The sequence below is a fragment of the Prunus avium genome, chromosome 1, assembly GCF_965620075.1.
Source record: "Prunus avium chromosome 1, drPruAviu1.hap1.1, whole genome shotgun sequence".
In the NCBI taxonomy this organism is placed as follows: domain Eukaryota; kingdom Viridiplantae; phylum Streptophyta; class Magnoliopsida; order Rosales; family Rosaceae; genus Prunus; species Prunus avium.
In genome coordinates this window covers 18,293,735-18,310,482 of record NC_142284.1, presented here as the reverse complement: position 1 = coordinate 18,310,482, position 16,748 = coordinate 18,293,735, and the positions used below count along the sequence as shown (strand labels likewise).

Sequence of the window (16,748 nt, the reverse complement as noted above, 5' to 3'; positions counted from 1 at the left end):
GGATTGAATTTGATGCTTTATTGACATAAAAATGTCACGATCCTTCAAGAATTATGTTAGATGCCAAAAAAATGCAAAAAGATTTAACAATTTATTTTATTTTTATTATAGCAACCTTCAATTATTTTGTTACTTTTCTTTTTGTAGTTTTCCATACTTTATTGACAGAAAAATGTCACGATCCTTCAAGAATTATGTTAGATGCCAAAAAAATGCAAAAAGCTTTAACAATTTATTTTATTTTTATTATAGCAACCTTCAATTATTTTGTTACTTTTCTTCTTGTAGTTTTCCATGCTTTATTGACAGAAAAATGTCACGATCCTTCAAGAATTATGTTAGATGCCAAAAAAATGCAAACAGCTTTAATAATTTATTTTATTTTTATTATAGCAACCTTCAATTATTTTGTTACTTTTCTTCTTGTAGTTTTCCATACTTTTCTTCTTGTAGTTTTCCATAGTTTTCCATATTCCAACTACCGTATACGTATGATCCAATGCAAGATTTGCCCATCTATCTATTCTGTTTCATTCATTAGCAACCTTCAATTATTTTGTTTCTTCTCCTTTTTTTTAGTTTTTCACATTCCAACTACTTTATGATCCGTAGAAGATTTGACCATCTATCTATTCAGCTTGATTTGTGTTTTTGATAACCAATCTTTGCTTCAATCTCTTCTTTTATTTTATCACTTACAAGTAACGATGGCAAATAAACATGAAGATTGCAGTTGTTGAAGAATTTAACCTAATACATTATGACACTTTTGACCCCCAAAAGAAACACATTATGAATCAAGGCGTAAATATTACTCGCACAAAAACAAAATATATCATTAAGAATCCTTAAAAGTCCAAAAATAAGAAAAGAAAAACATGAAACAACTAGAACCATGGAACATCTATACTACTCAAAATATAATCTTAACCACATCGTAAAATTTGAGTTGCATACACACAATTGCAATAAATGCGTACAAGTGTATACAAAAACCCTCTCATAATACATACCTTATTGCAAAGGGCTCACTAGTGTAGTGGTTTGGAGCAATTGCTTCTTCAGGTAAGGTTATGAGTTTGAGTCATAGCACCCATTTAATGTGTGTGAGGTTAGTATATTATTGCCTCTCTCAATAGGAAATATTCTAAAAAAATAAACCCTTATTTTATGGTCACCTAACCAATAATTCATAAATCTGGTGCATGTAAAGAAATTTCCCGAACTCATACTAAAATTCCTATTGAAAATAAGCAAAAACTCATACTAAAATAAATAAATCCCACTAAAAGCCCACATTTGATTGGTCCGTGATGTACAAGAAATTTCAAAAATAATACTGTTTTGCTATTTTCGGCCAATAACAACACGTGATGTTATTAGCGGGATAGCAAAACACTGCTATCTTGTTACAAGTTTTATTTTTGGGTGATGCACAACAGCTCTGTAATAGAAAAAACTCTCTCGTCAAAACTTCCGTTTCCAAATTTTGCATCTCGGTCTTTAAAATTTCTTACTTGGCGGACCAAAATTGGAACGTCAAGACATCACCACCTACATTTTCTCGGAAAATCTTTCCCCATTTTCTCGGGAAAATCTTGCGAACTTTGCATTTCAGAACTGAAGGATCAGATTTTCGAATCGTCTCATAAACAAGGAGAAGCTTGATCTGAGTTAAAAATCGTACCTCCATTGTTCAAAACGGAGCTCTTCTTGGTCCTATTTTAGCTTCCGCACTCGATTAAATTGTAGGGGTTTCGTGTAAAAATCAGCATAGGAAAATCACAACCCAGTAATTTTTTCGGTTGGTAGAGTTCAGAGGAAGTTGAAATTCTCGGTTTTTTTGCTTGAATTTCTCTTCTGTATTTTCGAAATTGTGTTTGGTTCTCTGGTCCAGAGGCTTGGTAGCTCAGAGGAAGAGAGAAGATGACGCTCGATTCGATGCCAGGGAGCTCAGGGTACTTGGATTTGCATCCAGAGAGGAAAATGTTCTATTTCAAGAATGCTTACATTCTCCGTTTGACTGTAGTTGCTGGGATTGGTGGGCTTCTCTTTGGCTACGACACAGGTACTAACAGCAGCCAATTCTTACTCTTATAGTTATGATAAAAACTCTCATAGATATATACATACATGTCTCTCTATGTGTATACTCGTATTTATACATGCCCTGTACGTATATACTTGTATTTAAACTTACCCTGTACGTATAATTAGTAAAAGGAGAAAAAATTGGGTTTGATCACGGTGCCATAGTTGTGGTTTTTGTTGCTGTTTTTTGTTGTAATTTTCTTTTTCTGTTGCTGTTGTTCGAGTACTAAGTTATTGAATAAGCTCAAGGATTAATCAAATTTCTGTTGTGTGGCATTTCTTCTTTTCTTTAAGTTCAAATTTAACAAGCATTGTTTAAGAAGTAATCTTACTTTCCCTCCATTATGATTGGGCAAGTTGGTCCTATCTTTTTTTTGTGTGTGTTATAAAGAATTAATGTCTGCAGTAAAACTTATGCCAAATGTAACTAAGATCATATCATTTGTGCTTGTTAATATTTGACTTGCATAAATCCTGCTAGGGGGCACCAATAAAAAAGAGTTGGTTGGATATGTAAGATCTTATAATTTGTGCTTGTTAATATTTGACTCCCATAATGCTTTGCAAGTCAAGCACCAAATTGAAATTTTACCTATATTTTATGGGTTCACAATGCAATTAACCCTGATTTTGAATCTGTGGACTCTCAAGGTTTATATTCTGTATTCTGCCTTTCCTTAGTAGGCCCTGGGCCCTGTTACCTTCTTTCTGAGAATATACTACGTATGAACTTGATATCAACATGGTTTAGTGGCCGCCCTACTTCTCTTTAGTTATACAGCTCTCACTTCCTTTTTCTTTTTCTTTTTCTTTTTCTCTGAAGATGTTTTCACATAGGTGATATTGATTGCAGGTGTGATATCGGGGGCGCTTCTGTATATCAAAGATGATTTTGAGGCTGTGAAGGACAGTAGTTTCCTTCAGGTACAAGCATTTAATTGTTATGGTAAAGCTTTCTCTTGGAGTGGAGATATCACATGGTTCTGATTTTTGTCAAGAGTGAGAAGAGTACAGGGAAATAGGGCCATTTCTTTTTCCCTAACATATGGTTGAGAGGGGATCAGAGTAGAGGAAGAGAACGAGCTTTACCTGATTTTGCTTGTTAAATTCTTTATAGCTGCAAAAAGAAAAAAATGTAAACATTCATGCCTTTTCTTCTTAGAATCACTCTGAGTATTTAAGTTGGCAGGAAACAATTGTAAGCATGGCCATTGTTGGTGCTATAATTGGGGCAGCTGCAGGGGGTTGGATTAATGATGCTTATGGACGTAAGAAGGCTACTCTTCTTGCTGATATTATCTTTACTCTTGGGGCGATTGTCATGGCTGCTGCTCCAGATCCATATGTTCTTATATTGGGGCGACTTCTGGTCGGCCTCGGTGTGGGTGTGGCATCTGTTACTGCTCCTGTTTACATCGCAGAGGCATCCCCATCAGAAATAAGGGGAGGACTAGTGAGCACGAATGTTCTTATGATAACTGGTGGCCAGTTTATTTCCTACCTTGTTAATCTCTGTTTTACAGAGGTTAGAATTATCTTACTTAGCCATTTGTTTTCCTTTCATCATCTTCCAGTACTTATTGAATAACGTGTTTAAACTTTCCTCAAAGAAACCTTAATCCCTTGGAACCAATAGTTTGTTTTTGTTATTCTAGTATTATATTGGAATAGTCTTTCTGCGAAGTGTTTTTGGCTTTTAGTTACAACATTTGGGGGATCTGTGGCTACCAATTGGCTATGTTTAATAAGGCTATTTTGTTTCTTTTATTTTACCACTTCACGATTTATTTACCAGGATTGAGGTTTCGTAATGCTTATCAAATTGCTCAAATTCAGAAGAGAAACTTCTTCTTTTTTGTGTGCTTATCATAATTGTGGATGTTTCTTACATAAATTAGTCAACCTGCCCGATTCTGCAAAAGGTTAGACAACTAAGATGTTCTTTCCATAAAAAAGAGAAACAAATAGCTAATTAAAGAAATTGACCATTTGTGAATTTGAGCATATTATGTGAATGGTTGGGTGTTATATATGTTGATCTCATTTTCACTTGGTCAAAGTAGGATCTTGGTTTTCATAGAATCTGAAATGGAAAATGAGATTTTTCCCCATTAAAATTACTGAATGACAGGACAGTGAAGATGTACTTGAAAGATTATCTGATAATTGATCATGAGATGTTGAGGGTATGAATCTCTGCCATTATTGTTTCCTATATATCTTTTATTTGAACCCTTTGCCCCAGTAGAAATTCAAACTGATTTTTTAAAATAATAAGCTGCTGGGTTTATTGTACTTGTCTTTTATGCAAAAGTTATTGCAGGAGAAAGGTTCCACTTTTGCAGTTTTGAAGGGGCAGCATCAGGATAAGAGTTTGGGGCTGAGAAACATTACTGAAGGAATCTCTTCTGTTCTTTCCTGTCTAAGTTAGATAATGCATGGTGCTTTGATTGTCGAAACCATGCTAGTGCTTAGTGTAGTGTATCTGCTTATTTTTCTTCACTTAAAGTTATTAGCAACAGTTTACGTTGTCATGTTTGTTAGAAGATTTATTAATGTTATTATTCCACTTTACTTTGTGTCTGGAAATAAGAAAAAGATGGATTCTTCTTTTCGTGCTTTTACTTTTCTTCTTCAGAAACAAAAGAAGAATCCACTTTCAAAGAAAAGAAAATGAATCCTTGTTGGAGATTTGAAGGTGAAGAAACAAGTCATTAAATACAGTTTCCAAGTATAAGGCTAGAACTTTGTTGGAGGACAATATCTAGTTCTTCACATGCTTTTTCTTTTGCTTAGTATTGTGTTGCATGTATAGTTTCAAGATATTAACCAGTACAAGGAACATAAATATGAGTAGTCCTGAAATATTGTACATTTTAAATGTTTGCTTGATAAACTGAATGACATTAATGTTTTATAAGCAATCTACTTGGGAGTTTGATCACTGCCTTCTAAAGTGTCGATATCATATTTCATATGTTTACTTAGTGTTTTTGGCATTGGTGCAAGGGTTAGTTTAATTTGTGTAACTTTCTGTGGCATGATAGATCTCACTTTCTCTTATTCCATATTAACACCGTTGTGCCAATGCAGGTCCCTGGGACATGGCGATGGATGCTTGGAGTATCAGGTGTTCCAGCTGTCATTCAGTTCTCTCTCATGCTCTGTCTACCAGAGTCTCCTCGATGGCTTTTTATGAAGGTAACTTATCACTCCATGGGTTGAGAAAGTATGGAGAGAATGCGATACATCAATCATAATCAAAACCAAATCATTTAATCACAAAACTAGATAACACCCAAAACAAACTAGGTAACCAATTTTAGTATCCATGATTACAGTATCGCTTCTTTCTTGAACACTCGCTCTCAAGCTGAAGCATTGATGAACATGCCCACTTGTTACATACCTCATGAAAAACATTAAGAAATTAAAAATATAAAAGGGCTTAAAAGTATAAAAAAAAGAAACACAAAAGTAAATTGGATTTGTGGTTGTGCCGCCGTGAATGATTTTTCCATGCCATCAAGCCTTGAATTTCTTTCAAGATAATCATCAACATCTTCAATAGCCTCAAACACTCCAGCTCAAATAGATAGAGGGTTGATTTGCCATAAACTTTGAACTAAAACTTTGAAATCTTTGGATGTTAATACTCTATTTGAAGAATCACTAGAAATGTTATTGCCTACTTTAAAAACTTCGGATTGTGTTCCTACAAACTTTATGACATCATAAGCCTGTATTAACAAAACGACATAGGTGGGCATCACATGCCTTGCCATTTCAACAACTTACACATAGTTACAAATTAGATGGAATTATGCGCCTTCAAGATATAAAGACATCATGTGTCTTCATAAAACCAGACCTGTGCATGCTCTCCCACACACACATACGCAATATAATTTAAATTAAGACTGATGATGAAGAAAAGGTTGAGAAAAAACTGTGGATAGTAATATGAAAGTGTATATAATGTGACAAAGTCAACTGGACAACTTGTTATGAAGCTGTCAGGCAGGAGGATGGAATTTGCATAACTATAAAGCTAAAGCAGTTTTTATGCTCTACTCTATCCTCTCCTCCATCTCCAGCAGTTTCTTTCTTCATGCATAATCAATTTAAATTTTTGATCTTAATTTGCAGGATGATAAAGAAAAAGCCATTGCTGTGATGTCCAAAATTTATAATTTGTCTCGCTTAGAGGACGAAATAGATTACCTTGCTTCTCAAGCAGAGGAAGAGCACCATAAGAAGAAGGATGTTAGCTACTGGAATGTTTTCAAAGTAAAAGAAATCAGACTTGCTTTTCTGGCTGGGGCCGGACTTCAGGTAGGATGAGTTGTTTATTTGAAATACTCATGTTACCAAACTAGGATTTCATTCTTGTTTCTAGAATGCCATGGAACACTAATTTCACTATATGTTGCTACTTCAACTTGGTAGATTTCCATTACATTTAAAGATGTATGTGAACTAGTTCTTTTGTTTCAGTCTTGTTAGGGTTCTGTCGTAGGTTGCAACTAATTGTCGTTCATACTTCAGTTAGTACTTCAGAAGAAGTGAGCATTTCCATGATTTCCACTAATTATTTATGTGGAAAGTTACCTTTGAAAATTATGACTCCTGCAGTTGCTTTTTTCTTTGCTCATGGCATTTCTAAAGGCTTAGGTCCTTTCATTGTGTGATATAAAACTGCACAGGTTCCAATTGTAGTTCTAGTTGAAGAAGTTCAATGCTTTTCTTCTATTTTTCTGAACTTTCTTTCCCTCTAGTCTCATTGAATCTTCTTTTTTGTATTATTGATGTAAAAAAATCAGGATCTCCATTCGCTTAATTTGCTTTAAAGTGCATGATCTCATGTGTTGACAATTTGTTCCTGTTCAGGCATTTCAGCAATTCACTGGTATCAATACGGTCATGTACTACAGCCCAACAATTGTGCAGATGGCTGGCTTTCAGTCCAACCAGTTAGCTCTTTTACTGTCCCTTATAGTGGCTGCCATGAATGCTGCTGGGACAGTTCTTGGCATTTATCTCATTGACCATTTTGGCCGGAGGAAGCTGGCCCTCTCGAGCTTAAGTGGTGTTATTGTGTCACTTCTCATCCTCTCGGGTGCTTTTTTTGTTCAATCATCTGGTTCTACAAGTGTATTCTATGGGTGGCTTGCAGTTATAGGTTTAGCCCTGTATATTGGTTTCTTTGCACCGGGAATGGGACCTGTGCCATGGACCGTGAACTCAGAGATATATCCTGAAGCATATAGAGGGATATGTGGGGGAATGTCAGCTACTGTGAATTGGATATCGAATTTGATTGTGGCCCAGACATTCCTTTCGGTTGCAGAATCTGTTGGAACTGGTGCAACTTTCTTGATCATTGCGGTTGTGGCTGTCATTGCATTTGTCTTTGTGATTCTGTTCCTACCCGAGACAAAGGGCTTGACATTCGAGGAAGTGGAGAGGATTTGGAAGGAGAGGGCTTGGGGCAGCAGTGGTTCTAACACACAGAGCCTTCTTGAGCAGGGAGATGAGTCTTAGGTGTTACAATTTTGCTTATTCTGATAGAACTGCTAGCTGTGCTTGCTGTAGAAGACGAACTTGCATCTTGTTTCAATATGTATATATATCCTCACGTACTTGCTTGAAGATCAGCGTTCGACTAGTAAGTCTGGTCCATTGTGCCCCATGAGAATTTCTGGATTGGCAGGATGTCCTTTTAGGAAGTTTATTCTAAAAACTAGTCTGAGGAATTATCGACCACTAATCCCAATAAACTAAGATTAACCATTAGTAGTAGACGTGGGTTAGGCCAGTTGGCCAGGGCAGTAAGCCCGCCCCCTTGCACCCAAGTTTGAATCCCCCTCCCCGTAGGTTAGATTAATTTACAGTAATTTAGACCATCTCTTGTATTTTTTTTAAAAAATTAATAACTATTAGCAAGAGAGGACTAGAGTTAACAAACCTTGGTTGGAGTTTTTCTTTCCCCCTTTTAAGTAGAAGAACCAGATAATGTACAAGTTCTTGGCTATGGTATCTCCGACAATAACCATTTTGACTATAATCTAGGATCTATCTGAACCATGACCAACTTCATAGAGTAACTATTTAGATTTGAAATTAGCTAAACAAGATAAAAACCAAAATGAACAAAGTACGAGTGAGAAGAAAAGGAAAAAGAAAATAATAAAATAGAAACTGATGTCAATCCCCATTTCTAGCCTCAGTATTATAAAACAAACACTATAACATAGTTCTTGGCTATATGTGAAGCTCCTAGATACCCAAAAAAAAAAACACAAGCATCTAACCAGCTTTTCCATTATACTAACAAATGTTTCAAGATAATAATAAATTACATACGCCCATTATAACATAGCATTTTATAAAAGAACTTTATAAGAACTAATTAAAAATGACAAGTGGCTAGTTGAGAATTTTTTTTTCTCCAAATAACATGCGTTTCATGCAAAATTTTAGGGGTCTTTAGCCGTACGACATCGTTTACCTTTTTTTTGTTGTCAGAAACGACCCCCATCGTTTACCCCATTACAGATCACATCCCAAAGGTCTTGGGATCCAAAGAGAGCTTTGAATTGAATCAACCTTCAAAATCACCCCGCAGACTTCTTGTTTTTTCATCTGGATCAACCTTCAAAATCACCCCGCACACTTCTTGCAGTTTGAACCAATGTTTGTCGCATGCCTATGCGTCCGTACGGTTTAAATGAATAAACCTCTCAACTAGGTGCAAGGCCGCCCAACAGTAGCAATATTATTATTTCAAGGAAACAAAATTTGTTTCCTTCCACTAAATGCCAGTGCAAGCGCTCACATTTGATTTCAATTTGTCTTGCGCTCACATTTGATTTCAAATGCCCTTTAATCACAAGAATCATTCTCTAAACCTGTTATTATTGGGAAATTGTGAAAAGTATCCAAATTTTGGACATGTTAGAGACTTTTAACTCATTTTTTTACTTTTAGAATTTCAACTACTCAGAGTTCCTAAAGCGATTCGACATTACTCGAAGGTTCTCTAGAGGGCTCGAACACTTCTCCAGAGGACCTCGAGTGACTATAAATCTTTAAAAGTCATTGATGGGGAGGGCCAACTTATACCTTGGATGATTAAGATCGGCTGCTTCATTGCATTGCATGGTGTGGTTTTTGCGTAGTCACCACTATATATAATATATCGTTTGGTCAACAACAATTCCACGTCATGCTTTGACTATTCATATATTGTGGTGAAGAAGATATTTTCGGGGTTCGGATTTGATGTACCAAATTTTAGATGACCATCCTTTGGAAGCTCTGCAAGAACGAGAGACTAGGGAAGATGGAGGCATACTTGTGCTTGTGGAGGCCCTTCAGGTGGCTGATTTTCATAGGGAGAGAGGTTGGAGTGCATCGCTTCTTTGGATTTTAAAGAGTTCAAAGACGCATTTTTGATTGATCAACCTATGTCTAGCTACGCAATCATTTTAGGAGGAAAGATCAAGCATTAATTTCCGTAATTGTAATTAATACTTCCTATTAATAGCATATCAATCACCCCATTTCTTTTGGTTGTCATTCCCTCTCACATATCGCTCCCTAAAATTGCAAATTAAAAAAAAAATCTGTAAATTACATATCCAAGAATGTACCTATGAAAAATTTAAATTTAAATACATATGTATAAGAATATAAAAATATTATTTAAATAAAATATAGTTATATTATTTATAAAAAATAAAAAATAAAAACTAAGTGAGTTACTTTGTAATTGAAATTTCCGTACATTTTTCTAAAATTAAAAATAGGTACACAATCATTTATAAAATATATATATATATATATATATATATATATATATAGATAGATAGATTATTTAGCCATAGGTAAATTATTTTATAATATAGCCATAGATAGATTATTTATTTAGCCATAGGTAGATTATTTCTAGTAGTATAATTCACAACAGGAAAACAACATAATTTTTTTATTAAATAAACTAAAACGTTAATCACATGTAGATTACTAATATGTAAATGTTGAATTTAATATTTAATTTCAAATAAGTTTCTAAATTAATTCCTACATCCATTACAACCATTTGAAGATCTTTTCAAATTCAACGTGTGTCATTAGTTACACCCCCGCATAACACTAACTTGTAAATATGGGTAGTTTTGGAATTCAAAAATTAGAATAAATCAGATTTTAGGCTAGATTAGATAACTTGCTTACTTGGATCATAGTCATCGGATTTTATTTGAAAAAATTGGGTATTTTAAATAGAAAAATAAAGGAAACGATTGTAAGTGATTAAAAATGAATTTTATGGGTCTAAACTCAATTTACTATTTATTTATTTATTAATTGGCCCCCTTTAAATTTTTCACATGTGATTTGTCAATATTTCACATGTAGTTTTGGGATCTACTTGTCCTTCTGATTTGCACTTGGATTTGACTTCTTCAAACAATTGTGGATCGAGAAAAGAAGACCTCTCGGTTTAGGGTTCTCCTCCCTCGAGTGTAAGGATTTTTGGACATGTGTTATTCGTTGTGAACTTTATGACAAAAAGAATACAAAATAAAAGTCGTATAGAAATTTATTATAAAAGTTATCAACAGTTAACCCACTTTTCTCCATTTCTAGTTATAAAATAAAACGAAGAGGGACTAGATGACTTCTATTTGAAAAAACATTCTCTAGAAAAAGAAAATAATGCATCCTCCCAATTTCCCAATTAACAATACGTTTCTCCTAAAGAGAAAAAATAATTACACAAAGAACATATCATATCGTCTCTCTCAGGTAGAGAGTACCAAGTCTCAAGGAGGTCTCCTGCTTGAGTAACCAGTTACAAGTTTGCGGACTTGTCTAACCCTTGTTTCCTCATTCTCGCCATCTGCATGCTGGGGCTTTCTCTCTTCGAAGTGATGGAGGAGGTTTTCAGTAAGTTCACAACGAGCATTACTCTAACCGAGAAGGAAAAAGTTGCAGTTGTCGTCAGCGATGCTGCTACTGAACGAAGTCGCTGTACTAAAAGTTTTCTGGTGGGAAAGGTTCTATCGTCCAAACCAGTTAACAAAGGTGCTTTCATTAGTGTTATGAAAGGTTTGTGGCACTCGAGGGCCATAGTCGAGATCGTTAGTATTCGCAATGATCGCTTTCTATTTGCTTTCACCAATGATGCTGCCCTGCAGAGTATTTTGGACGGTGGCCCTTGGACTTTTGGTAGAGACTTGCTGGTCTTGGCCAAGGTTCACCGTTCTGCCATCCCGGCGTCGATCCCCCTCCTTACGCAGGAATTCTGGGTTCGGATCCATGGCCTCCCCATCCTCTTCATGACGAAAACCATGGGGGAAGAATTGGGAAGCTCACTGGGAAAAGTTTTGAAGGTAAACTGTGATAAGCACGGCGACTGTTTGGGGGATTTTCTCCGCATCCGTGTGGCTTTGGATATCACTGTTCCTCTTCGTCGAGGTTTGCATGTGCACTTGCCACCTTCGGAGGGGGGTGAATCACTGTGGGCCCTGTTACAGTATGAAAAACTGCCTTCATATTGTCTCCTTTGCGGTTGTTTCGATCATAAATTCAGTATGTGTGCATTATCCAATGGAACTCCCGTTGATGATTTCAAGTCACCTTTTGGAGTTTGGTTACGCGCTGAAAGACCCCCTTTGGGAACTAGCTCGGGAACTCCCCGTCGCTATGGGCTTTCGCTTTCATCGGGGAGCCTCCCGGACTCGGGATCTGCTGGGGAAGACGTTCGCTCCTTCCTTCGCGATGCTGACGTGGATTTGGTAGTGGGGGACAAAAATAGTCTGGATGCAGCTCCTTCTGCAGAAACTCTGAAATCCCACTTGCCTCCTTCTGCTGAAACTCTGAAATCCCACTTGCCCGATTTAAATCTTGGTCTTGGGAACATACCTATGGAAGTGGACATCATGCCAACGGTGGTGGAGAGTTTTTCTACTCCTCTACAAGATAATATCCAACTTTCTCTAGTTTTAAATCCTTTGTTGGCACTTAGTGCCCCTTTACTGGCGGCCCCACTTGACCCTCCCAATCCAAATATTCCTTTCCTCAATTCTTTCCATTCTTTTTCCACTTTTGAGAATGGGGACTCTGACCACCGGTCTGAAATCCCGCGTGCGAATAATCTTTTGCTTTTGGGTGAGAGCACACTCTTCGGTGTTCGTGAAGAGGAATTTATCTGCGCCCAGGTGGCCTCTGACAACTCCATTGGCAATAAGGATCCTGGTGTATCCTCTGAGTTATTGCTTTCTGCATGTGTGGATGAGGACCCTTTTGGTCTCAACCCCTTCATTGACCGCTCTTTCATCCCCATTCAGGGCAAAAAAGGAAACCCGCATGGAAAACGGAGAAGACGATTCAGTGCTCCTAGAGACTTCCGAGGGCCAAAAAACAATGGAAAACGTAGTTTTTCTGACTCTTATGGAGATGAAGCTTTGCGGGCTTCAAAGAAGCATTGTTCATCTTCAGCTACCTCTTCAACGAGGCCTCGATTGGCGGAGACTGGAAAGGACCAGTCTCGCCGTCAGTTATGAATATTTTAAGCTGGAACTGTCAAGGGCTTGGGAACCCTGGGACAGTTCAAGCTCTGTTGGATCTTATCCAACGTCAAGGTCCTAAAGTTGTGTTCTTATGCGAAACAAGATGTTGTCGTGTGAAAATGGATCGCATTATTCTTCGACTGGGATTTTCTCATGCTTGTGTTGTTCCTAGTCGGGGAAGCTCTGGTGGGCTTTGTCTCCTCTGGCAAGACGTTTTCAATTTTTCCATTCGTTCTTTTTCTCCCAATCATATTGATGTCGAGTATGGGGGTCTGGGGGACCCTCTGCACTGGCGTTTAACTGGTTTTTATGGTTTTCCTTCGGTCTCTGAGCGGCATCGCTCGTGGTCTCTTCTTACTGATTTGGGCCGTCAGTCCCATCTCCCTTGGTTATGTCTTGGGGACTTTAATGAAATTGTTAGTCTTCGAGAGAAATGTGGCGGTAATCTTCGGCATGAGAGCCAAATGGATTGTTTCCGGCGTGCTCTTGCCGGCTGTAATCTCTTGGACTTGGGCTATACTGGAAGTGACTTTACTTGGATGAATAACCGGGCCGGCGATATCAGGTGTCGTCTTGACCGTGTTGTGGCAAATCCCAGTTGGTTGAATTTGTTCTCTAATTCTCGGGTGTTTCATCTTGACCCTTCTAAGTCCGATCATTTACCCATCGCTTTGGAGGTCCGTAATGCTAGTTCTCCTGTTTTTAGACGTAAAAGGCGGTTCCGTTTCGAGGAATTTTGGACTCTTAGTGACGGCTGCGAAGAGGCTATTCGGAGGGGTTGGTCCTGCTCGACTGGTGGGGTTTCCCTCTTTCAATTATGTGCAAAAATTAAGAACACTAGAGTGGCTCTTCTCACTTGGAAGAATGGCCATTTTGGTTCCACAAAGCTAGAGATTTCTTCTGTTAGACACCAGTTGGGTCTTTTATTCAATCAACCAATTGGCGATCTTGGTAGGGGCAGGTGGATTGCGTTAAGGGAGAAGCTGGATGCCCTTTTATCTAGGGAGGAAACCTATTGGCGCCAGCGTTCTCGAACGTTATGGCTTAAGTGTGGGGATCGCAACACCCGTTTTTTCCACCAACGGGCTTCCAACCGAAAGCGTTGCAATACTATTAAGGGTGTTCGTGACAACGTCGGGGTTTGGCAGGACTCTCCTGCCGGTATTGAAACCACTATCCTCCATTATTTTGGTGACATCTTTAAGTCAAGAGGAATGATTCCCAGCGCTCTTCTGCAAACCATATCTGCTGTCCAACCCTCAGTTACGGCTGAGATGAACTCTTCTCTGTTACAGCCTTTCTCCGCGGAGGAAATCCGGGTGGCTTTGTTCCAAATGCACCCTTCCAAAGCCCCCGGTCCTGATGGTATGTCTCCGCTTTTCTTCCAAAAATACTGGCACATTGTTGGACCTGATGTGTCTACGGCCGTCATCTCCTTTCTCTCCTCCGGTAGGCTCTTAAAGGAAGTTAGTTTTACCCATGTGGTTTTGATCCCCAAGGTTCACAATCCTGTTGACATGTCTCAGTTCCGTCCAATCAGTCTCTGCAATGTCATCTACAAGATTGGTGCAAAAGTCTTAGCTAATCGTCTTAAGATGTGTTTGTCAGAAGTTATTTCTCCGTACCAAAGTGCTTTCGTGCCCGGCCGCCTTATTTCTGACAATACCCTTGTGGCGTCCGAAATTGGGCACTTCCTCCACAACAAAAGGAGGGGTAAAATTGGTTACCTTGCTCTTAAATTGGACCTGAGTAAGGCTTTTGATCGTGTTGAATGGGCCTTTCTTGACGCTATTATGATTAAGCTTGGTTTTGCTCGTGAGTGGGTCAACTTAATTATGGCTTGTGTCTCCTCGGTCAATTACTCTTTTCTCGTCAATGGTGAGCCTTGTGGTCACTTGGCTCCTTCGCGTGGCTTGCGTCAGGGGGACCCCCTCTCCCCATACCTTTTCCTTTTATGTGTAGAGGGGTTATCTGCTTTAATTGCTAAGCATGATCGTGATGGGCTCCTGGCTGGGATCTCTGTTTGCCGTGGGGCTCCAAGAGTCCATCATCTTCTGTTTGCTGATGATAGCTTCCTCTTCGCGCGTGCTTCCTTGGAGGAGTGTGCGACCATTCAGCAGATTCTTGACACCTACTCTAAAGCCTCGGGGCAGGTTGTCAATTTTCAAAAAAGCAGCATTTCTTTTAGTGCTAATGTGACTAATCCTTTAAAGAGTCATTTGGCGTCGCTTCTGGGTGTGAGAAGTGTGTCTTTCCATGAAAAATATTTGGGGCTCCCGACTTTCATCGGGCGTGCCAAGAAACAGGTTTTCTCCTCTTTAAAGGAAAATGTTTGGAACCGTTTAAACTGTTGGCAGGGTAAGCTCTTGAGTGGTGCTGGCAGAGAGGTCCTCATCAAGGTGGTGGCCCAGGCCTTACCCATCTATACTATGCAAAACTTTCTTTTGCCAAAGTCTCTCTGTGACGAGCTTCATCAGCTCTTTGCTAACTATTGGTGGGGCAGTTCTGCTGACTCAAAAAAGCTTCACTGGATGTCGTGGATTAAGCTGTGTCGTCCAAAGAAGGATGGAGGCATGGGTTTTCGGGACCTTCATGCTTTCAATCTTGCTCTGTTGGCTAAGCAGGGGTGGAGGCTTGTCCATAACCTTGGTTCCTTGGTGGGACAAATTTTCAAGGCCAGATATTTTCCCAACTCTTCCTTCTGGGAGGCTACTACTGACTCGCGGTCTTCCTTTTGTTGGCGCAGTATTATTGCTGGCAGAACTGTTCTTGAAAAAGGCTCTAGGTGGTTAGTTGGAAATGGTCACTCCATTCGGGCTTGGAAAGATAGGTGGCTCCCACGCCCCAACACTTTCAAGATTATTTCCCTTGCCCCTAATTTTCTAAGCGGTCTTCTCGTTAAGGACCTTATTGATGTTGACCTCAAGCAATGGAACCCTCACCTTCTTGCGTTGCTTTTCTCTCCGGAAGATCAACGTGCTATTTGCTCAATCCCTCTGAGCTTTCGTTTACCTGAGGATCGTCTGATTTGGCATTACGATCCTAAAGGTATTTTCACTGTCAAAAGTGCGTATCATGTGGCTTTACCATCTATTCAACAAACTTGTTTGTCTGCATCTTCCTCTTCTACTGTGGGCAATGACTACACTCGTCTCCGGGCTGCTGTGTGGAATGCTAATTGTCCTGGGAAAATTAAGCATTGCGTTTGGCGTGCTATCTCCGATATCTTGCCTACTCGCTCAAACTTATCTAAGCGAGGGGTTAAAGTGGATCCCCATTGTCTTGCTTGCGGCACCTCTGTAGAAACTATTTCTCATGTTCTGTGTGAGTGTCCTTTTGCTAAGGCTGTGTGGTTCAGTTCCAAGTTTGGCTTCCGGTTTCCTCACCATGCGTCCTCTTTTAAGGATTGGCTTTGTGATGTCCTTGTTGGTATCTCTAAAGCAGACTTTTGCTTAGTTTTGATGATCCTCTGGGCAATCTGGAAGGAGCGTAACTCTCATTTGTGGGAGGGATCTCGGACTTCTCCCGATAATGTGGCTATTCTTGCTGCGTCTTGGCTTTCGGACTACACCATGGCAAACTCTGTTCCTCACATTCATAGAACTATCGAGCCCCCCAAGTGGCAGCCTCCTCCAGTTGGGTGTTTCAAGATCAATGTTGACGGGGCTCTGAACTGTGCTCTCGGCTTGGGTGGCGTTGGTGTGGTGATTCGTGATTCTCTGGGTAACTTCATTTCTGCCTGCATCAAACGTTTCACTTCTGTTTTTCAGGCTGACCACATTGAGCTGCTGGCTGTGTGTGAGGGCTTTCGCCTGGGTTCTTCCCTTGGTCTCTCTCCGCTTGCCCTAGAGTCCGACTCTCTTAATACTGTGCAAGCTATTTTATCGAGGAATCCTGATTCCTCTTCTCTCTAGCATCTTCAAATCTCTTTGAAGATGCTAGGACTCTTTTGAGTCATCTCCCCGAGACAACGCTCTCCCATGTCTCGCGTCTCTGTAATGGGGCTGCTAACTTGCTTTAATTTCTTTTCTCAATATATCGTTCCCTTTCAAAAAAAAAAACAATACGTTTCTCCTTAAC

At 39.1% G+C, this 16,748-nt stretch overlaps 1 protein-coding gene across 1 annotated transcript; it reads left to right on the top strand.

Moving 5' to 3' along the window:
• Nucleotides 1-1,410: 1,410 nt before the first annotated feature.
• INT1 (inositol transporter 1) lies at nucleotides 1,411-7,743 on the top strand. Its single transcript, XM_021976589.2, has 6 exons — nucleotides 1,411-2,068; nucleotides 2,945-3,015; nucleotides 3,281-3,616; nucleotides 5,185-5,292; nucleotides 6,241-6,426; nucleotides 6,982-7,743. Exons 1-6 carry the CDS (start codon nucleotides 1,927-1,929, stop codon nucleotides 7,633-7,635), a joined length of 1,497 nt encoding a protein of 498 aa, XP_021832281.1. The 5' UTR covers nucleotides 1,411-1,926; the 3' UTR covers nucleotides 7,636-7,743.
• Nucleotides 7,744-16,748: the final 9,005 nt, after the last annotated feature.